The sequence below is a fragment of the Vicugna pacos genome, unplaced genomic scaffold, assembly GCF_048564905.1.
Source record: "Vicugna pacos unplaced genomic scaffold, VicPac4 scaffold_21, whole genome shotgun sequence".
Taxonomy (NCBI): domain Eukaryota; kingdom Metazoa; phylum Chordata; class Mammalia; order Artiodactyla; family Camelidae; genus Vicugna; species Vicugna pacos.
The window spans coordinates 18,131,250-18,153,544 of NW_027328742.1; the positions used below are offsets into that span (position 1 = coordinate 18,131,250).

General features: G+C 49.3%; 1 protein-coding gene across 1 annotated transcript in view; it reads left to right on the forward strand.

Annotated features, from left to right (window-relative positions):
• The window catches only part of LOC140694373 (unconventional myosin-XVI-like), a 272,327-nt gene that overhangs the window by 43,804 nt on the left and 206,228 nt on the right, over window positions 1–22,295 (forward strand). Inside the window, exon 9 of the mRNA XM_072957644.1 lies at window positions 6,056–6,203. Coding sequence (XP_072813745.1) covers window positions 6,056–6,203 — 148 coding nt within the window. The remainder of the gene's footprint in view (window positions 1–6,055; window positions 6,204–22,295) is intronic.

Below are 22,295 nucleotides of genomic sequence, written 5' to 3' on the forward strand. Positions count from 1 at the left end.
GAGGAACCTGCACTTGGCCTCCGGGCTGTGGGTCCTGTGAGCGTCACTTGAGCCTCTTTCCCCAACTTTCAGATTAAGAGAGCAGGCGTCTTGCTCTGCAGCGTTCCTCTCAGCAGCGTTGTGCCGCTTACTCAGAAATACACTGCTTTTGAATTTGACCGTTTCTCAGTCTCATAATAGAAGCTGTGAACGGGTTACTGGAGCTGCCTCTGACTGTGAAATGGATCAAGACGGTGCTGAGAAGGTGACCGTGAACTTGGCACAAAGCCGTCATCACTCTCCCTCCATTTAGCTACAGGGTGGCCTCAGGGGAGTCCTGGTAGAGATGGCATAGGACCAGGTGGTGTGCAGTCCCACCGCGCTCCTGGCCACGGACACGTGCCATTTACCCAAAATAAATCTAACCACCCACCAGACCACTTGTCTGGCGATAATGTCATCTCCCGTTCTGGGATATTTATTATCAAAGAGAATAGTGTTCTCAAAACACGGATTGAAGGACTTTGAGAAATTCACCACATCCCAGGAAGCGGGGTTTTGATGCTTTTCCTACCTGCTTAGTAATGCTGGTGCGCACACGCCCCAGTCACACAGTAAGAGGAGCTGAGAAGTACCAACTGCGTAACTGAATGCGATCCACTAAAGCGTCAACAACTAAGTCTTTGGAGACCGACGTCTGCTTCTTGCCATTGTGCCAAGAATTGAATTGCAGTGTGCTCTGCCATCCTGTGGTTGGATAATTTGCCTGCCCGCATCAGCAAGCATCATTACTTGCAGGCTGCAATGCATCCGGGCTGTAACGCATCCGGGCTGTAACACACCCGGGCTCTCGTGGGACTCACCCATCAGCGGGTTCAGGTGACTCACGCACGGGCAGTGGAATATGCTGGCTTCCTCCTGCCTCGTCCCATCTCTGTCCCCCTCCACTGTTCGCGGACGTCCCCCTGACCCAGCGCAGCCGCCCCGCTGTGCATCAGCCTCCTGGAGCCCTTGGGCTGCCCAGCGGTGGGAACACACTGGTTTCCATGTGGAAGGACAGCATACTCTGGGTTTTCTGGGGCCAGAAGGTTCTCAGTGAAGTTCCACATCCCTACGTTTTCTAAGTTTACCCTCGTTTGTAACCCCCTTCCCTTCAAAGGACACTGATCGGCTCACCTTTTCTGGTTCTCAGAACTGCTTTTCTTCATGCCATCGCCTCACTTACCTGCATAAGTAGTAACTGAGAAGGTAACATGCTTTGGTGGCTCAGTGACACGGAAGGCAGCCGTGCTGTCAGGCGTGTGCTTACGCCTCAGCTGTTCTCTCTCAATCCATCTGATCTTGTCAGAATGTCACCTCCAGCCTGGCAGCCCCGGCTCAGACTTGGGACCGGGACCCATCCTTTCAGGGTGGCATTGTGACCCGAGCCTATGAGGGACACTCGGCCCTCCATCGTCAGTGTCCCTGCAGACCCCCGTCCCCCATGGCCCACGTCCGCCGGCCACACTGGTCCACATGAGCCCCTCGGCTCCCTGACACCAGAGCGTCACATCTCCTCTTCGCTGTGCCGAGGTCCCTGCCTCCCCTCCTGGTCACTGGCCACGCTCACTACTGGTCTCTTTTCAGTGGTTACCCTGCTATGTTGGCTTCAAGTCACCTCTTCAGGAAACCGCTCTTTCTTCCCCAAGCCCCTCTCTCTAACGTGCCCCCTCGATTCCGCCCTCATCGCCCTGGACCACGCCTCCATCCGTGTGTCTTCCTCAGGACTTGTCAGCACCTGGGAGTGTGGCTATTGCCTGCCTCTCCTCTGGGATGGAAGTTTGCTGGTGGAGGGGTCCTGCCCTTCCCGACGCGTAGTGGGCGCACGTTAAGCACTTGCTGGGTGAATGACTCGGAGGCGTGGCTTGTGACGTCACCTGGAGTGAGGCCAGCATCACTGGGTTCAGGGAGGGGGCTGTGAAAAGCCCTCGTGAGCTCGTTCCTGCCAGGGAGGAGCGCTGTTGCTGAGTGTGAAGTACGTGAGGGAAGTTACCAGTATTTCACTCTGGGCTATTTTTTCACTTAGAGCTGATTCCCTTCATAATTAGAGTTCGTGTACGTGAAGACTGGAACTTCTGTCTTCTTCCTGAGTGTGGGAATGGGCCAGACAGAAACACGCTGGGGGTCCGCAAGGCAGGGGGCCAGGGCCCCCGTGTGGGGAGTGGAGCAGGTTGGGCTCCTTGCGTCTTCTGTGCCTGAGGACACCCGAGTCTATCGAAGTGGGCACCGAAGCTCACTGACAATCGGAGACGTCTTCCAGTAAATGTACCGCTTGGGGAACTTAAGCCTTCGAGTGAACACAAACGAGATGGAAAACACATTAAAACCTTTGCCTTTCATTTTTCAAAACTTGACTTTCCAGTAGACAAACCATCTTCACTGATGTCGTCATCAACCGTCCTTTGTGTTGGCCTGTCAGCGGCTTCAGAGTGCTCTAAATGACCGCATCTCCTTTGAAGAGCGGCACCTTTCAGTGCAAACAGCCTGGGCTTTGGAGATGAGCCCCCTGGGTTTGCGTGTGGAAGGTCCTGCTGCCACAGGATTTAAGTGAGCCACTGTTTTAGAAGCACCTGGCGCAGGGCCCGGTACCCAGCAGGCGCTTGAACGGTGGTTCCTTCCTCTTGGAGTCACCGCAAGCCGAGGACCCTGCTGCTTCTCATCCCACTTCCGATGGGGAAGGTGAAGTTAGGAGGGACATGGAGACTCCGTGTCAGGTTTGGGACTGGGACTGTACTTCGGACTCCTGGTTGGGGCATCATTCGCTTTTACCACCACCCTGCACTGATGATGGTGGATAAGGAAGTCAAGAGGAGTGAGTGCCGAGGTGCGAGAGAGAGACCACCGCACTGTGCTGAGTCACCAGTGATGTGCTGTAGGTGACTGTGGGCTGGGCGTGATGGGGCTTTCTGGGAGGAGATGCTGAGGGGTCGTGTGTCTATAAGCACGTGGGTGAGATGTGGGGGCTGGAGGCCTCTGGACGTCAGTGGTCGGGGTGCCAAGGGAGAGGGGACTTAGTTCTTCCATCTCCTTTCGTATTTAACAAAAATTGGTTCAGCGCTATAAAAAACTTTAACTGCATATCACAGTATTTATAATCTGCAGACGTAAATATTTACCAAAACTTTTTGAGAAACATACTTACATATATTTCTGGAAAGATGGAGAATCACAAGTATATGGCCAGTCAAGAATGTTTCTGATAGAAGTTTTTTCAAATATACAAATTTTGAGAAGTCAAAAAATTAATGTAAATTTTCTGTGCCTGGACACTTGCATGAAAGCATCAGAAATCTCTTTGACTTCCAGCTCTATCGTTTTCCCTTCCATTATTCCAGTTTCATTTCAGACACAACAAAAAGGCTCCATATTGGGAAGAATATTAGAGTCTCACAGAAATTTGAATTTTTGGTTGTTTCGTGTTTTCTTCCATCTAAACGCTTCTTCAAGATATAATTAAAAAACAAAACTCTACTGCTCAGAATTCTGCTCATCCACAGCAATTTCGTTCACTGCTGGAGACGCACTGACTAGGGTGATTACTGATCGTGCTGTTTCTGAAAGATGAAAGGCACTGAAGTCGCTCTGAGGTGGGGTTGGATTAGCTCTGCGTGCTGCTTTAAATTAAGCTTGGGCGCCGGCTGGGACACGCGGGCGTGGGGCCAGCCCCCGCTCTGAGTGCAGACCGGCGGTCGGAGGCCATCGCTCAGCCCCGTCTTCACCTGGCGTTGCTTTGGTTGAGGGCTGGAAAGTGGCAGCAGAGATGGCCACGGCAGCTCATTTCCTGTGTGCACAGAGTTTTTAAACTATTCCTCTGAGCAGGTCATTACTTCAGGGTTAATATTATTAATAAGAAACGGAAAATGTTTTCGGCAAGAAATTTGCTTAAGAAGAAAAAGAAGGAAAGAAAATTTGGCAATTAAGACCTCAGCGTGAAGTCACCACCTGATTGAATACCCATGGAGAAATGGGAGAGAAGCTGTGCCACCTCGTTTGAATTTCACCGTCACCTTTGGAATTTAACGTCCCTGTTGAAGGCATACTTTGGCAGAGTGTTTCTTTAAGCATTTATGACAACCTTTCTAGACAGTATCCAATGAGACAGCTTTTCTTAATTAGTTTATTAATTCTGAGTTGTTTCAAAGTACTGATAATCATTCGGACTGGCTAAACTGACCACTTACAAAATATACAGGGACAGAGCGTTGCAGGGGTGGGTCTGCTCCAGTCGGTTTGCTGTATGAAACTAAAACTGGGAGACCTCACACTGTGGCATTTAGAGGCTAGGCTCTCAAATAGTTATCAGCAGACCCATTACGCGTGATTGTTTATAGTTCAAATGTATGGAAAATTAAATCCATTTGCCTTTCTAGAACGACTCCTAAATGATCCCCAAAAAAGGGTTGACCATGAATTCTTACTTCCTAGTGGAAAACTATAGTAATTCACAGTTGCATTTAAAATTGAAATACATAACTGTTTACTGACCATTCATACTGATAAAGATAAACCTAAATTGAAATGAACAGAGTACTCCGGAAACAGTAGGATCTTCTGCAGACAGACATAAAGCCATAAGTTCTGACTAGCACGGGTTTCTGAGTTTCCAGCCCTGTCTCTGAAGGAACACAAGGCTGTGACTCCTGTATTGCACACTTCTGTCGCTGTTCAGCTGCTGTGAACTAGATTCCAATGTATATTTATGATGTTGTTCCTTTTTGTTTTTTCACCTTTGGAGTGTTGAAAGGCAGAAGACCAAAATAATGAATGTTAGGTGTTGGTCCTACTGACACCCGTGAGGTCACAGCAAACCCGGAAGACGGCCGGACACCTTCACACTGGGTGTGCGCTGCCCACAGACACACCACTCATCCCCCGGCCGGGAAGGAGGTACGAAGAACTCTTAATACTCACTAGTAAGAAAACAAACAGCCCGATTTTAAAAATGGACAAAATACCTGGAAAGACCTCTCAGCAAAGAAGACAAGTGGAAAATAAGCATATGAAAAGGTGTTTCACATTCCACGTCACCTAGGGAACGCAAGTCAAAGAGTGAAACACCACTGTAACCCCTGTTAGAATGGCTAAAACCCCAGATGCTGACAACACCAAACACCGGTGAGGATGTGGAGCCACGGGAACAAGGATTAACTGCTGATGGAAATGCAAAATGGTGCAGCCACTCTGGAAGACAGTTTGGCAGTTTCTTACAAAGTTAATCATGTTCTTACTTATGATCCAGGAATCACACTCCTTGGCATTTATTCAGCTGAGCTGAAAACTACATCTAAACGTAATGTAGACACAAATGGTTATAGCAGCTTCATTCGTAATTGCAAAAACTGGAAGCAACCAGGATGTCTTTTAATAGATGAATAGATAAACTGTTGTACATTCATACAGTGGAATATTATTCACTAATAAAAAATGAACTATCAAGCCATAATAAGACAAAAAATAAAAACCACCTGAAATACATATCATTAAGTGAAAGACACCAATTTGAGAAAGAGCACATACTGTGTGATTCCAATCATCTGACGTTCAGGAAAAGGCAAAACTATGGAGACAGTAAACAGATCATTGGTTGCCAGAGGTTAGGGGAGAGGGAAGGCTGGAGGGTGGATCACTGATCATATTCTATATGATACTGTAACAACGGACAGATGACGTATAAATTTCTCAAAATCTATGGAACTGTACAACACGAAGAGTGAACACCGATGTAGATTATGGACTTTAGTTAATAATAGTGTATCAATATTGGTTCATTCATTTTAGTAAAGGTACCACACTAATATGTTAATGACAGGGAAACCTCGTTGGTGAGAAGAGAGAGAGGATGTACTGAAACTCAGTAATTTCTGCTTAATTTTTCTGGACCAAAAAATTTCTCTAAGAATAAAGTCTACTATTTGTTTGGAAAAGGCCTTGTTTGCAAAGGAGCTGCATTATTATCTCTTCTAAATAATATGGGCAAATTTATGGAAATGAAACCAATAATGCCATTTAACAGAATCACTTTCCCTTTCTTAACCAGCCAGAATTTATACGTATATGCTGGAGAAATCCAGGCTTGTCTCACAGCCCCTCGGCCAGAGCAATTTTCTCATCTTCTACTTGTTGATGGACAGCTTATCCGCTGAGGAGAAGCACACACTGCACCTCAGTAACTTACGTGCTCATCGGTAAGTGGCTCCGTATTTTTCGTTTGGTTGATCTGCCTTCAAACTGTGATAGTGTTTTAGCAGTCTTAGATTTTCTTCTTATTTCTTCAGAGAAGAAATGGTGACTTCTTTTAGGAGAATGATTGGGTATACTGTTAGGTTAAAACCATCTGTATAGCAGGCTTGTAACCATTTACTGAGTGTTTAGGTGAGGTTTCATGTGTGCGTATTAACTTATGTTTCTATTTTCCTAGTCTTCAGATCAGAATAAAGAATTAGTGCATATATAAGCTTTTCTATTCCTTTGAGTATTTTGTACGTGACTTTAGTTATGCATTCCTCATTTTGTGGTCCTTTGAAACAATGGAACATAACATTTGAGCAATTGTTACTCACTAGTAACAGATGAGGCTACACCACGGCTTGAGATGAACAGCCCTCGTAAACCAGGGGGCTGGTGTGCTGCACAGGAGGCAGAAGGCATTTGTGAAAGTGAGAATGCCTTGGTCATAGCATGGCCGTGGAGATGAAGGGTCTCAAAGGCAGAGAGCGGAGGAGTGATTAGCAGTGCGTGCATTTCAGCCGGCTGCCTGATGGAGTGTCTGCATGATGAAGGCCTGCTGGGGAAGGTGCGGGACAACTCCTGTGGCCCCCAGTGCTGGGGGGGTGGATGATGGTGGGTGTGGGGCTGGGGGAGGGGAATGGATTGCCACTATTCTAGCTTACTGTGACATTATTAACAAGGCTTATTCAATTGCTTGAAGATATTACATCCAACAGTGTAGATATAGTTTATCATGTTGAATAGGAGACAGGCAGTCAAGATGCTGAGAAGGCCTTGTCAAAACTGTGTTTCATTCAAAGGGAGAGACTGTCTGGAGATTTACCGTCCCCCAAAACAACAAATTCAGAAGAAAAAAGCACTAATATTGTAGCATGACAGCCTGGACAAAAGGGATTTAAAAAAATAGAAATTCTGAGCTACCAGAGCACTAGAAATGTTTATCAATTCCTCTCATTTCATAAAGGAGAAAACCAAACCCAGAACTAGGAAGAGGTTTACACCAGAGTGAGTGTATTACACAGCAGCAGTGCTGAGAAGACCGGCTACTCCGAAGTAACTTTGTTTTTCTACACGGAACGTCTCTAATGGGAGGAAAAGCGTCAGACTGGGAACCAGGGGGTGGGGGTTCAGGGTAGCCTGCGAGGAAGAGAAGTCTTGGATTTTTGCGTTCCTAATCTTTCCTGCCGGCAGAAGCTCAAAGCTGGGAGCCGACGGTTGGTTTAGAGGGTGTGTCTGCGTGTCTGTGCGCGTGCGTGCGTGTGCCTGGCACTGGGGACCCAGCGCCACCGGAGGTTAGAGGCAGCAATCTTGCCCACCAGGCAGAGGAACAATCCGACTTCTTGGTCTGGGGTCTGGACCCGCCTTCTGAAGCGTGAGCGCGTGTCGGGGGAAGCAAGCATTTCTTTATTGACCTCAGTTCTGACATCCGTTTCTCTTTGCGAGAGTTTGGAATCACTTAAGTTGTTTAGAAAGTCAAACGTCAGGGGCTGCTTTGTGAGACGCTGCAACAGGAAAGAACTCAGCAAAATCATGAATAATTCAGGTCCCTGGAACAAAGAAGTTATTTTATTAAAATGAATTATAAATATCTAATGGGCGCAAAACAACATTCCTCAATAAAAATGTGGACTGCCACTCCGGATTCATAAACAATACCCTCTGGGACATTCGTACGATGAGAATTGCACGGGCAGGATTCTCTTTGCTGATAAAACGAGCTGTTTTGCAAGCTATAGTGCATTGTCTCTCACAGTACTTTCATGATTTGCGCCACGTGAGCCTTCTAACAGGTGCAACGTTGGTGCGTTTCGTCACTTTCACGGTGCTGGCGAGGCTGGAGGGGCTCACATTTGTATGATATTTGAATCTGAGTTAGGGTATAATCTTTGTTTAGTAATTACGTATATTAAGGACCACAATTTTGGAAATTGTTCCGCTTGTTTACAATCGGTAGTATAAACTTGAACTTGTTAGCTTTCCACAAATTGATGATCCGAGTTTCCTCCTTAAATCAGTGCTCATAGGTAAACGAGATCACTGTTCATATACGTACACAAAATCATTATCATCACCACACCTACTTGTCTGATTTTATTTAAAAAGATGTGGACATCTCTATTAAGGAGAACAAATCAGCCCCTGCATTATCATCTGTATATCCCTCTGTTTATTCGAGTGACTCCATAGCGCAGTGGGTCTTGAAATTTGATGAGGTAAGCTGAGTCTTAGAGCAAACTTTACAGAACAATGAAGCCTGTTTTCTTCAAATGCATCTTTTGTCTTTATTACGACCAACTCGTTACCTGCGTGAAACGTAAAATAAACATGTAACAGTAATTGTGAGCTGAAGGCATAGCCAATGTTACGTGATTAGAGCTCCAAAGAGAGGAAAGTATTTTTGTAACTAAGGCTATTGTAATTAAAGCTACAAAGAGTGGGTTTTGTTTTTAAACAAAACAAAACAAAACAAAAAAACCTTGATTCTGTTTTTGGAACTAAAAGTTTTCGAAGTCTCACATGAAAAATGTATCGAGGCTTTTTTCAGTGTTAAATACACTAAAAATACTTCCTTGTTTGTACAATCGGAACGGTGTCTGGAGCAAGCAGACAGCATTCTTGCTCATAGAATAGCAGTGGTGCAGACGTCCTGTGCTCCTGTGCTGCCTGCGTAAGTCCGGTATTTATAGCGCTTTGCACGGGCTCTTCCTGGACAGATTGTTCAAACAGGGGCAGCAAGAAAGAAGCCTCCAGGTCTCCAACGTTTTCGCCGCTGCAATGAGATTGCATTGATTGAGAATTCCCACTAGATGGCGCACTCTCCACAAAGTCAGACTGAAGGGAGGAAAAAAAAATGCCCATCTTTAAGGGTCTCTTTTTTATTTACGGTTCTTCAAATGATTTACCTTTTCTGCGTCTCCTGGCTGTTTTTCAAGTTTCATTTCAGATTTTTTAAGTGATATTAACATTCCATCTGGGGAATAAATGTAGCTTATGTTCCAGGGAATTGAGTTGTGATGAAAATTAGAAATAGTTACTAATTGCTTATGTTCAACCTACTTTTAACAGCTTTTACGAGTTTAGTCCCGGACCAGCAGGGCTCTGAAATCCAAAGAAGTTATTCCTAATCTCCTTTCATATTGATTAATGATGGAAATGACGGTGGCGCTGCATAATAACATTCTCAGCAAAGGGCAGGTTTTGAATTATACGCTGAGAGCAAGCAATGCTTTGACTCAGCGCGTGTGACCCGCCTCTAACCTTGTGTGTTAGCGCAAGGAAGCTCTGACTCACCGAGTGTTCGAACTTGTGAGCGCTGCCCGGAGTACACCTGTCACAAGACGCTACAGCAATTAACTCTCAGTGAAAGTTCATTTTCTGCTAAGGATTTATTACACACCTTGAGCTGAATCTGAGAAAGTCTCACATAATTAAAAAAAAAAAAACCTCAGGGTGAACTTAAATATTCTTTGTGGATGATTTTTCATGATTTTGTGATGTAATAAAATATCTACTCAGCCACGAATTTCAGGCATAAAAAAGCTTGAAGGTGCTCCAGAGACAAAGGTTGGAGGCAGGAGGCATTACGGTCCATTTCTAGCTAATTCTGTGATTAATTATCTATCTGATCGTCGCAGCCATAATGCATGCAGCTCATGCAGCACTTCCCGTAGGCCTGGCCCTCTCCCAGCGCCCGTCTGCCCTGCTGGGTGAATCCTCGCTGTGCCCAGGCAGCAGGTGAATCGGGTGGCCCAGGACACGAAGACGAGCGGCCCCCCAGGAGCCAAGTGCGACTCTTAGCCTCGTCCCCGTGTTGCCTCCACAGCCACGTTGCCTGTAAACGGCATCTGCAGCCGCTACATCTTCGCGTCGAGGACGTTTTAAAGAAAACGAGAGGGAGCGTGCACGGTCAGCTCTGTGAGCTCGCTCCTGCTCGCACTTGGCTAAGCGAAGCTGACTCCGGGCCTGCTAGAGTTTGTCCCCTCCAGCTACCATACAGAGCAACTCAGGGCCGTTTCTTCATCCAGTAGCAGAAGACAGACTTTGAGATCCTTCACCCTAGCTGAAGGTTATGTGGAGAGCGTGGAGGGGGTTGGATTGCCTCTGTGAATGGCAGGTAAATCTCACCTGGAAAAGCCACCAGGAAGCAGCCACCAGGCTTTCTTCCTTCCTTCTGGCCTTGATTTATGTCGGCCCCAGAGGGGAGAGGGGAGAGGCGGGAGCGTGGACATGCGGCGCCGCACTCAGCCCGTCAGCCCGTCTTCAGAGCCTGCAGCAGAGTGGGGAGCTGCGGTGCCCCCGACTGAGTTTGTAGCAGATGCGGAGCCGGGATATGCAGTTCCCTCACGAATGTTCAGTGGATAAATGTGGTAAACGGAAGAGCCGGGCTCCAAACCCAGGTGTGTTTGGCTTCAAGTTTTCTGTTCATGAGAACTCTTCGATTGCTAGTGTCGGACACCCAGCTCTCACACACTTAAGGGAAAAAAAGAAAGAAGACTCAGAGGGTCATAGAACAGGAGCAGACGGGGGTAAGGTTAGCCATCAGATAGCTAAATCCAGGAACGCAAGTGCTGGAGTCTCTCTGGGTTTTCTCTCCGTCTCTGTCTCTGTTTCTCTGTCTCTCCTGAGTGCGTGTGCGATCCCACGTACACACACACACACACACACACACCTGCTGTAATTGGCTTGTGTTTCTGACACGGAGAGGCGTCTGACACGCAGCGCCCTAACCGTCCACATCTTAGGAGCTCTGCACGGAAGCCAGAGCTTTCCTTCTCAAACAGGCCACCGTGGCCGCCCAGCTCAGGTCTCTGGCCCAGCCCTGCCCCTGGGTCGAGACGAGAGGGTAGGGAAATTTGGCCCATGAGTAGGAGGGGGAGCTATTTGACTGAAAAAGGGGGAAGGAGACCTGGGCACGTGTAAACAGCCACGCAGAGCCTGTTCCCTCCACGATGACGCTCCGACAACCAGGCGGGTCCTAGCTGCCTGGAGGGAGGGTCAGCCCCCCACCAGAACACAGCTGCCAGGAGACCGGGGAACACGCACAGCTCTGCCACTGCTGAGAGACTGTGGCCCAGCTCACCAGCTTGGTTTTCCAACCAAGCGGGTCAGATAGCTGCCTACACAGGACCGTGAAGACGGTAAATTTATTGCAAAAGGCCTGCAGATAAAGATTGCAGAATGTTTCCATATAATTTCTGTTTTATAAATGTTTCCCCAAAACCAGCTTTGGAGGGGGTTAAAGATTAAAGCGTTGTGATTCATCCAATCTACAATATTATTAATAGCTAGTATATGAGAATTTTTTCTTTTTTTTTTTTTACATTTTTATTGATTCATAATCATTTTACAGTGTTGTGTCAAATTCCAGTGTTCAGTACAATTTTTCAGTCATTCATGGACATATACACACTCATTGTCACATTTTTTTCTCTGTGATTTATCATAACATTTTGTGTATATTTCCCTGTGCTATACAGTGTAATCTTGTTTATCTGTTCTACAATTTTGAAATCCCAGTCTATCCCTTCCCACCCTCTACCCCGCCCCCCCCCCCCGGTAACCACAAGTCTGTATTCTCTGTCCATGAGTCTATTTCTGTCCTGTATTTATGCTTTGCTTTTGTTTTTTAGATTCCATATATGAGCGATCTCATATGGTATTTTTCTTTCTCTTTCTGGCTTACTTCACTTAGAATGACATTCTCTAGGAGCATCCATGTTGCTGCAAATGGCATTATGTTGTCGGTTTTTATGGCTGAGTAGTATTCCATTGTGTAAATATACCACATCTTCTTTATCCAGTCACCTGTTGATGGACATTTAGGTTGTTTCCATGTTTTGGCTATTGTAAATAGTGCTGCTATGAACATTGGGGTGCAGGTGTCATCCTGAAGTAGATTTCCTTCTGGGTAGCTAGTATATGAGAATTTTGTTATCTGAATAAGTCTCAGAAATTCAGATTTCTCCCTTACCTTTCAGCGGCCAGCGTGTGTTACATGGTGACGCACGTTGTTTGTGTTGGTGGAGCTTTTGCATTTCTGTTGTGCTTCCTTTCCTCGACTGGGCATCTTCCATAGAGACCTTTGTCCACCTACGGTAACGGTGGGAGGTTGTGGCTGACCTCCTCGCGCTGCAGTTGGGGCAACTGAAAACTACAGTTGCTTGGTTAAGTAACCAGCGTGGAGCAGAGGTGATGTTTGAACTTCAGTCTGTTCAATTCTCAATTATTTGTGTGAATAGTTTTAAAATTATTCCATACAGTAAATGAATTTGCATTACAGATACACTTTATTGTCTCTACTACAGCAAGAAAATCATTTGCTTAACTCTTCTTTTCTTCTAATTTTTAATAATAGTAGCATCGTTAAAATTTTGAGGGTGTGTAAATAAGCATGCACACCCATATGTACATAGAAAATGTACATGCACGTAGAAAACAAAAAGAAACCACCTTTTAAGACTGCATTAAATATTGCACTGATGTTTATTGAGTGACAGGTACTACATTCAGTAATTACTTGGATTATCTTATTTAATTTCTTTAATGACCCTTTGAGGTAGATACTAATATTGTCCTTGTTTTATGGATGAGGACCCTGAGAACTAGAGGGTGAATAACTTGCCCAAGGCCACGCAGGAAGGAGATGGGGGCACGGTGACTCAGAGCTGGTGGTCGGTCTCAAGCCTCCTGCTACTGACAGCTGTTTTTGAGTTTGGGAGAAATGATGGCAGTGCTTATAGTTTAGAAACAGACACTCTGTTCTGACATATAAACTTAAAATGCCGTTGTCTACACAGTCATAGTTTGGGGAAGACAGATGAAAGCGTGCCTCTTCTCAGCATATCTTAACGGTTATGCTGTTTCCCGAGTTGTGTTTCTGGTCCTTGAACCTCCTGTTTGACTGTGTCTGTTTTCCCCGGCACCAGCGCCGAAAGAAGATACCATGCTCCCCAGTGTCCTCCCGTCTCTGCTCGTCACGTGAACACAGGTGCTGACTCTTTGATTCACCTCTGTTTCCTGGCCAGGCCTGTGTCCTGATGCACAGCTTCTCTGTGTGCCTCCCCAGTCCACTCCTTGTATGCCCGGCAGGTTAGCATTCGGTAAATTCCGATTTAACTCTAAAACCTCTGGAATCTTTAAGAAATGCTGCTGTTCCCTCCTGTCACGAAGTCTCCTTGCCTTGGTGCCAGGCAGCAGAGCAGACCAGGCCTCAAGGAATTCAGAGGAAGTGATTGTTAACTTGTTCTTTGAGTCTCTCTGTGGATGGTCACCTGTGGGGGCAGAGTTGAGTATCAGTCACGTGAAAAAACTTAGTTGTTTGCTGAGTGAAGGAGATCAACTTTCCAAAATCCAAAAATCCAAGTATATGTACATATATATACATATACACATGTATATATGAATAAAAGAACGTATTTTTCCCTAAAAGTTCAGGATAAGGGGCTGTGGCTTACAGGATGTAGTTTGCATGTGTCGGAAAACATGGCAGTAATCATCTGTCCTCAGGACAGCAAGGCAAATGGTCACAGAAAAGGCCTCCGTCAGGTTCCATGTCCACCAGGAGGACCTGTCCGTGCCCAGCTCTCCCTCCTTCCCAGTCTCTCTCTGTCTCTGTCTCTCTGCCTTTAAAATTGTTTCTTCTTTACAAGTAGAAGTTATTGTATTGTGTTCTACGTTATGAAGAACTGTATCAAGACACCAAACAGGGAAGGGTGGTGAGAATCACCCATTTGTAAGTGGAGGTGTGGTTCCCGCAGGCTGGACCGCCTTGTCGTGTTTGGTGTCGCCACTGCCATTTTAGAGGGACTTAAATGTGTGCATGAATTTGTTTGCTTCTTCCCAAAACCTGTGACTGAAGCCAACAGCATCCCACTCTTGAGTGCGACCCTCTGCCAGCTCCGTCCGTGCGTGTCTGCCCGGCGGATACGGTGGGTCATGGCTCCTCGTGTCCCTGCCCCGCGAGCCGGGCTCCTCCTCTCCGTGCACTTGGGGCCCCACACTGCCGTGCTCACTGGCCTCCCTCCGGGTCAGGAGTGGAGGGACCGCCTCCTTGCGACAGGCCTGCCACGGCGTTCACGCTCAGAGCCCAGATGAACGTCCCCCCCATCCCAGCCCAGCCCGGCCTCATGCCCTCCCTGACTCAGTGACCATTCCCGTTTTTCTGAGACGTGCCACAAAGATATCTCTTTCCAGTGCTGTCCACATGCACCCTCCCCTGTGATCTCCCAGTTTCCCCTGTAATTCACAGGAAGCATAGGGGTGACACCACCCAGTGTGAGGTAAGGTGCTGTCCTCTGTCCCGTCCATACGGCCACATTGCCAGATGGATGCACACAAATCTCATTAGCAAAGGGGTGCCTGTGCAGCCTGTGAAGTCAGGTCCCGCACCGGCTGACATCCGGGGGACTTGTCCTCCATACCGGGGTGGCTGTCTTTTGCATGTCGTAAACGTTCTGTGACAAATACGTACGAGCTGCTAAAAACAGTACTTTTAGCTGAAAGCACACCGTCTGCCCCGCCTCGTGCTGGCTGGGCAATTTGGGAAAACCGTGCAACCTCTCTGTGCTTCTCTTGGCTCCTCCGTGAAGCAGCACTGACCTGGGGGCAGGGTTGTGAGTGAGGACCGTGCCCGCCCCCAGCGCTCAGGCTCGGAGCCCAGCCACACCGCTCCTGCTCGTGCAGGAGGCTCGTTCCCACAGAAGCCGTTACAACAGCGGGAGTGATTGTGATGAAAACGGTGACAAGTTACGTGCTTAGCATGCATGGGGTCCTGGGTTCAATCCCCAGCACCTCCATATAAATGAATAAATAAACCTAATTACCCCCCCCCCAAAAAATCACATAAAAATTAAGTAAAAAAAAAATGGCGCGTCAGTGTCAGAGCTGTAGGTCTCCTAGAAGAGCTGTTGTCTGGGCATGGCTTCCCCCCAGTTTCCATCTGTGCCTCCGCCCAGCTCCGCCCGGGATGTTCCAGAACTCCTGCCGCGCAAGTAGACCTGATTCTCTCGTCACCGTGATGAATTACTCACTTCAGTGATTGAAACGTAATGGGATCTTTTGATGGAAATCAGCACAGCCTTTGTGAAGAAGCGCGGGCAGCTAAGAGTAGGTGCAGGGAGAAGGGTGGTGGGGCCGCAGCCGGTGCTGATGGAGAGGGAGGGCCCCCCTCCAGCCCCGCCACCCGCTTCTCCCACGGAGAGTGTCCCGGCACTGCTACCCAGCTTCGAAGGAAGGTGGAACCCCGGGCAGAACTTGCACACGTCTGGGCAACTTCCTGTTCACATCTTCCCCGGGGCGGAAAACCGACTGGAATGCTTCAAATGCTCTGTCTTTCTGTCCCAGCTAGCGTAGGGAAAAAAATGGAGATTTTCTTTAAGTCCAAAAACCTGCGCTTACTTAATCACAGGAGAGGATGACCTCTATAAGAGTTTGCAATGCATGACTTGTTCCCAGTCATCTGTCTCCTCCGGCGGATTCTGTTAGTTCAAACCAGACGTGCACTGTGTATATTACAGGGTGGGTTTTGACACTGAGAACGCGGTGTGGATATTTATGTGGAACCCTATGATAAAACACTTGCGTTCACGTGTGCACACAGAGCTGACGCTGCATCCGGACAGGCAGGAAGGAGCACTTTGAAGCTGATGCTGTCTGTTCTTGTAAATCCACAGTGGAATCTGAAAGCACGTGGGAGGTGTAATTAAAATCATAATAACCAACATTTACTCACGCTAAGAGCTTGCATCATCACACTGTCCACAGCCCAGCCTGACGAGGTTGAGCCCGTCACCCCATCACATCCTAGGAGCTCAGGGGCCGCTCTTAAGCACCTCACATTTCTGCCTCTCAAACCCTGATTTCCAAATAACAGGTGAAAGACCCAGTGGAAACATTTGCAAAGGAACCACAGAAGGACCACGGCACCCAGAGAAAAGCTCTCTGACCCGCGAGGAGAGGCTGGGGCCCCCGAGGGCCTGTATCACAGCTGCTCCTCCTGTCCTGGTACCAGGGGCCTCTGGGAGGATGCGTGCGGACCAGAGGGAGCAGGTAAATGTGGTTTTGAACGAGCGACTCAGACACAGGGAATGTGAGGCATTAGGGGAACTGACAACAAAGCGGAGATAGTGCAGGAAATGAGTGTTGCTCACAGTCTTGGCCTCTGGAAGGATCATTGCGCAGCCCGGGCTGCTGGTCGCTGGAGGGGAGCGCTCTGGATTAGGCAGACCGCCGAGGGCTGTGGGATCTCACTCCCAGTGAGGCTGGAGGGGGGGAAGGGAGACGGGACCTCTGGCCGCTCTGGGGCGCCCGCCCCTCCCCGCCCAGCCCTCTGGCTTCTCTAGCCCTGCTCTTTCTTGCAGATTCAGAATTCTCAGAATTCAGGACAGTTTAAGATCCCTTGTTTTTGTCTTTGAAAGTGCCTGCACTTGTCTTGGAACAGACTAGGTTCCGAGTCAACCCTTGTTAACTGGGGAACACATGAAAGTGCCCGTTTAACTGAAGTCACTGAGAACGTCTTACCCTTAACCCCCAAATTATTGCTCGTGCTTGAGATAAAACTAGACTTTCCAAATGGTGCCCCGGCTTTCCTCGTCTGGGCTGTCACTTACCGTAGCCGGGGGCTTTCCAGTGCGAATCCCACGGCGTTCATTCTCAGGCTTGTTTTCTTGTCTTCCGACACGGACATCTCTTGCAGTTGAGCACTTCCTGATGCCAGAAGCTTCCTTACAGAATCTCAGAGGAAGCGAAGAGTTTCTGCTGTCTTCCACCATCACTTTAGGGCCAGAGAGCCAAAACATGTTTAAATACACCCAGTAGTCTCTGTGTTTCTACACAGAAAGAACTCCTGTGAACAGGATGCTGGCTCCATCCATCTGCCCAGCCGGCACCCCAGCTAAGCTGTGTGAGATGTTGTCAGGGTTTGTAGCCCCGTAAATTGAACCCAAGATGCTGTGAGTGAGTGGGGCTGCCTCCCCCATCCTGCTCCTTCCACACCGACCTGGATGGAGCTCCAGAAACAGAGCAGAGCCCAGCCCCTGCTTTTCTGAGTCACGGGGAAGATCATTAATTGTGCTCCCACCTCTGCTGCAGAGGTCTCTTCCTCTGCAGATCTGAGTGCTGAGTGATCACGACTCCTTAAGCATTTCAAACAGTCACTCTCACCCCCTTGAGGGCTGAAGGGTTGAAGGTGCTCGAACTCCGGTGGAGGAAGCTCTCCCTCCCAGCGGTGTGGTGTTCCCAAGCTTTCCTCACTTACTGATTTCCCAGCGCTGCGTCTTCCCGTTGCTCTCGAGCTCTGTACCTTCCAGCAAAGGCACTTCCTTGTCGCAGAAAGAAGTCTGGGGATTGCGTCCGTGCGGGGCGGGCTTCGGCAAGCGGCGTGGCCCGTGGCGCGCGTCTGCGCAGCGCCCTCCGCTAGCACCCAGGCCGGCGGCTTCTGTTCAGCACCTCAGCTCTGCTTTAGTCTGCTTGTCACCTGGGTGTGCAGCTTAACATCTTCTCGTTAATTGGTATCAGCCAGTAAGTGATTTCTACACTTCACTGCTCTGAATGTGACGTCCCTTTTCTTGACGACTTCTCGGCGTCTAAGAGAACTCACTTCGAGCCTAGGAAAGGTCTGTCCTTGTCTTTCCAGCAGGGCGGCTCGGCCTCAATGTGTTCAGAGTCAGGTGAACAGCATCCTTCTGCACATTTAGCTGAGCATCAGCCAGAGATGCCCCAGAGTGCACGGACATCGGGTGTCGGAGGGACAGGGTGCCCGTGCTCCTGAAATGCAGTGTTCCCACCAGTACCTGCTCTCCTGTGGCATCTCTTGAGATCATGATGCAGCTTTGAGATGATGAAGTCCTTACAATGCACTGGGTTTCAGGGGGAAAGGGGAGGTTATAACAGACAGGTGGGCCGGGCTGAAGCAGTCCTGGAATCTCGCTGAGCCCTGCCTCTCACTGGTGTGTAGACTGGGGTCATGGAGACGATCATTGTCGCTGGTCTCAGAGATCAGGTGTGCGCAAGATGGAAAAGTGATGGTATAAATGCAGTCGTGAGCATTCGATCACTTTGGGATGTTCGTGTTATGTCTTTCCCCAACAATTCCAATCCCCCTGCCAGGTCTTCCCTGCCTCAGTGAATGGCATCTCAGTTCACACCAAACCCTGAAGTGTGATTCGTACCTTTCCATCCCGCTCACGCCGGTCCATCATGGTCCCATCGGCCATGCCGCCGACCTGTTCAGCAGATCTGGCTGCCTCTCCCCACGTCCCCAACACAGTCCTGGCTTGGCTACACCCTCACTGACCTGAAATTCTTCAAGCCTTCCCAGCGCTGACTTTCCCCAGTAGCACCCACACCCCACTCTCCGCCTGAAGTCGCAGTCAACTCCTGACGCTGCCCACCCGCCTTCAAGCCGCCTAGCGTCCCCCCCTGGAGAACAGGATGCTGCAGTGCCTTGAAGGTCTCCGCCCGTGGGGTCTGCAGGCCAGGCTCTGCCCCCACCGCCGGGAGACACACGTGCGGGCCTGAAGAGAAGCAGAGACGCGGCCGCGTCTCCGGGTCTGCGGAGACAGGGTGGCAGCACAGAGCACGCATCTGGAGGCCGGTGGTGAAAAGCTGGAGGGACGTGTGAGCAGCAGCACAGAGGAGCGCTCCCCAGGGGCGCTCACCCCGACGGCCCCGCCCTCCCCCGAACACACCCTTCACGGTGCCGAGTCCGCTGGGCTTTTCCAATGCAACGTCAGGCCACCTTGGGACTTGCTGGTGCCAAAGAACATGGAATCGTAGGTGGAGGAGATTAAGAGGCACACACTGCCAGCTGCAAAATAAACGAGTCACGTAGGAGAGGTGCAGTGGGGAGAACGCTGCCAGTTTACAATGCAGTGTCTTTGTCCAGTGACAGCGCAACCGGGCTTCTCAGGTGATCAGTTTGAAAAGTATAGGAATATCGAAGCACTATGTTGTGTACCAGGCACTCACATGGTGTCGTAGGTCAGCTGTGCTCCCAAAACAAACCAGCACACAGACTCAGAAAAAGAGATCAGCTTTGTGTTCACAGAGCGGGGATTGGAGGAAGGGGAATTGGGTGAAGGTGGTGGAAAGGTACCGACTTCCAGGCATCAGGCGAGTAAGCCGTGGGGAGGCGATGCGCAGCGCGGCGCGCACTGCTGGGTTTGCACACGGACGCTGTGAATTGAGTGAATCCTAAGAGCTCTCGTCACAAGAAAGCGTTTTTCCTGTTTCTTCAATTCTGCATCTGCCTGAGCTGATGGATGTGGAGACGATCGTTCCTTCATGACGTACGTGTGTCAGATCACGACGCTGTGCACCTCAGACTTCGCGCTGCGGGAAACTGGGAGAAAATGCATACTCCCGAAAGTGTTTACTTCAGATTGCAGTCCTGTCCAGGTCGCCGGCACTGTGTTGGGGGCTAAGAGCACTGAGACGTAGAATAACCTGTGGCCAAGTTCCCAGAGTCCAAGTGTGAGAAAGGCCTAAACTGGGCGGAGGGGCACATTGGCCTGTGAGACAGCAGACGGGAGTCACCGGTGGACCCCGGCCGAGAAGCACATCCCGACTGCACGCTGCCCTGGTGACTGGAGGGTCGGCGTTCACCAGGCAGAGAAGGTCCTAGGCAGGGCGAGAACACAGCTAGAGGGCGCTAACAGACAATGAGCACCAGTGGTTTTCCGAAGTGGGGAGGAAGTAAATAATAAATCAGATTTATGCATCTTTTTTCTCTTATGCCTTCCTCCACACAACGTCAAGACTGATCTTTTTCAAGGCGCAATTTCCAACATCCCTTGGAGAGTGTAATGCTCGACCCTTCCTGGAGACGCCGATATCACTGGTCAGGGTGTGACCTGGGCGTGGGGACTCTGGCCTGGGATCCGAATGTGCGCCAGCGAGATCCACGGTCTCCAGTGAATCGGGGGCGGTGGTTCTGCGGGTCCCAACCGTCCAGAGGTCCCTGGTGACGCCTGCTTGTGAAACTGACCCACAAAGACAGCCTTATGACCTGGAAATGTGTGTATACTTTACAAGACTTTTGAAATTTTGAAGAATTTTCCCTGGAAACAAAGTGAGACCCAGGCAGGGCAAATATTCTGCTGTGTGGAATGAAACCTAACGGGGATGGACTTCACATCCCCCTGGTGCCAGGGCAGGAAAGGGCTGAGCACAGCATGGAAATTCAAAGCAACCTGGGTTCCCCCACACCCTGCAGGGCGGCCTCTCCTGCCATCCCAACCGTCAGGAAGTAAACACGAGGCAGAGGGACCCGATCTCTGGGATGGCCGAAGCCAGGGCGACCATCAGACCCAGAGCCCGAGCGCCCTCCACGATGTGCTGTCTCGCCACCACGTTTCCGCCAGACGCGTTTTTGGTGAAGTGCCCAGGCGTTGCTCCGGAAGCCCTCCGTGAAATTTCCAGAACTCTCTGTCTCCCCAGGTCTCTTGTGTTAGGTAGGACTCCCTGTCCAAGTGCCAGACGCGTCCTCACACATCCCATCAGTAAACGCCTTAGGACAGCTATTATCAATGATGTGATGTTATAGTCTATGTTGTTAGGTTCTGGATAAACCTCATAAAATATTGCATATTATTATGCATAACCCCATGTCATAATATGGCTACAAACATACTTAATTTCATGTGTTTCACATTTAAGCAGCAGTGTGGCACCCGTCTCGAAATACGGAAGTTCATGTTGAGCGGATGTTAGCGCGTAAGGAGAGGATGGCTTACGATGCGTGCAGAGAACTGGCCGTGTGAGTGACTGAAAGGAGAGCGGAGTGGGTGGTTGGGTAAGAGGAGCGCTCGTGGACGGGCCGCGTGGTGATGCCGGGGCCGCACGGCGGCAGGGCTGGAAGATCAGCACACATCGCAGACAAAGCTGTGTTTACCTGTGGACGGGAACGGCCCAGAGCGCAGCGGCGAGCAGAGGGGCGCTGGGGCATTTGAAAGCCTCGCGCCGAGTCGGCGCTGTTCACATAAACGCGGCACCTCAGCATCTGTGGTATCCTCGTTAAGGAGCTGAGCACATCTTAGGCCATGGAGTAAAGCTTCATAAATTCCCCAGTTCAGAAATCATGCAGGGTGTATTCTCTGTCCACAGGGTAATAAAATTAGGGACTGAACACGGAAGTAGATGCAAACAGATGAACGGCCACCAGGAAATTAAATATTGATCGTTGGTGAGAGAAGCAAAGGGAGCGATACTGAGTGAGAGTCCTGTGCGCAAACCTGAAACTGACTCTAAAAGAAACGAAAAAAATCAAATGCGACAAGAAACCCTGAAGGACTGTTTCTGTCCCCAAAAGAAGCCACGCCTGGGAAGTTCCTAAGCGTATACTTTCAAAGCTCTTTCAAAGAACAGAGAATTGTTTAAACCCTTGCAGAAATGAATGACGGAGGAAAATCCTTCATTGCTTTTCTGGACGGCAGATGATGCAGAGGAGAAACCCCGGAGCTCCGGCAACCGTGCGACAAAATGCACATTCTCACAAGTAGCCGAGGAAATGCAACTGGAAGTTATTAGGTGTCACCTCATGGTGAGAATGCTGGCAACACTGGGAAAAATCAGTAACTTGAGGGGCTGGGCGCTCTGACCCACGCCTGCTGCGAGCTTAGGTTAGCACAGCCGCTTTGAGGAGCAGTATTTGGTAAAGTTGGACGTGTGTGTAGGATAGCAGCCAGGTGGCCGTCACCCGCCACGGGGCTCTTGGCCGTACCTGGACTCACAGCTGATTGTGACAGCTTGGAGACAGGGTGCTACTGGCACCTCGTGAACAGACACAGAGGGAGCCACCCAACCCCCTGCCTTCCACAGAACGGCCCCGCAGCAAAGAGTCACGGGCCCCCAGGGGTCTCCAGCCCCAAGGTGGAGAAACGCTGGCTTAGGGAGACCCACAGAGCGCATAAAAAACATGGACGTGGGTCTTCACTGACACATGTTCCAAAGATGCAGATAAATAAGTAGAAAAGAAAACAAATGACCATGTTTAAGAAAATGAATGAATTAATCAGCTGTGGTCATGGCAGAGCATCTTCAAGCAACGTAAT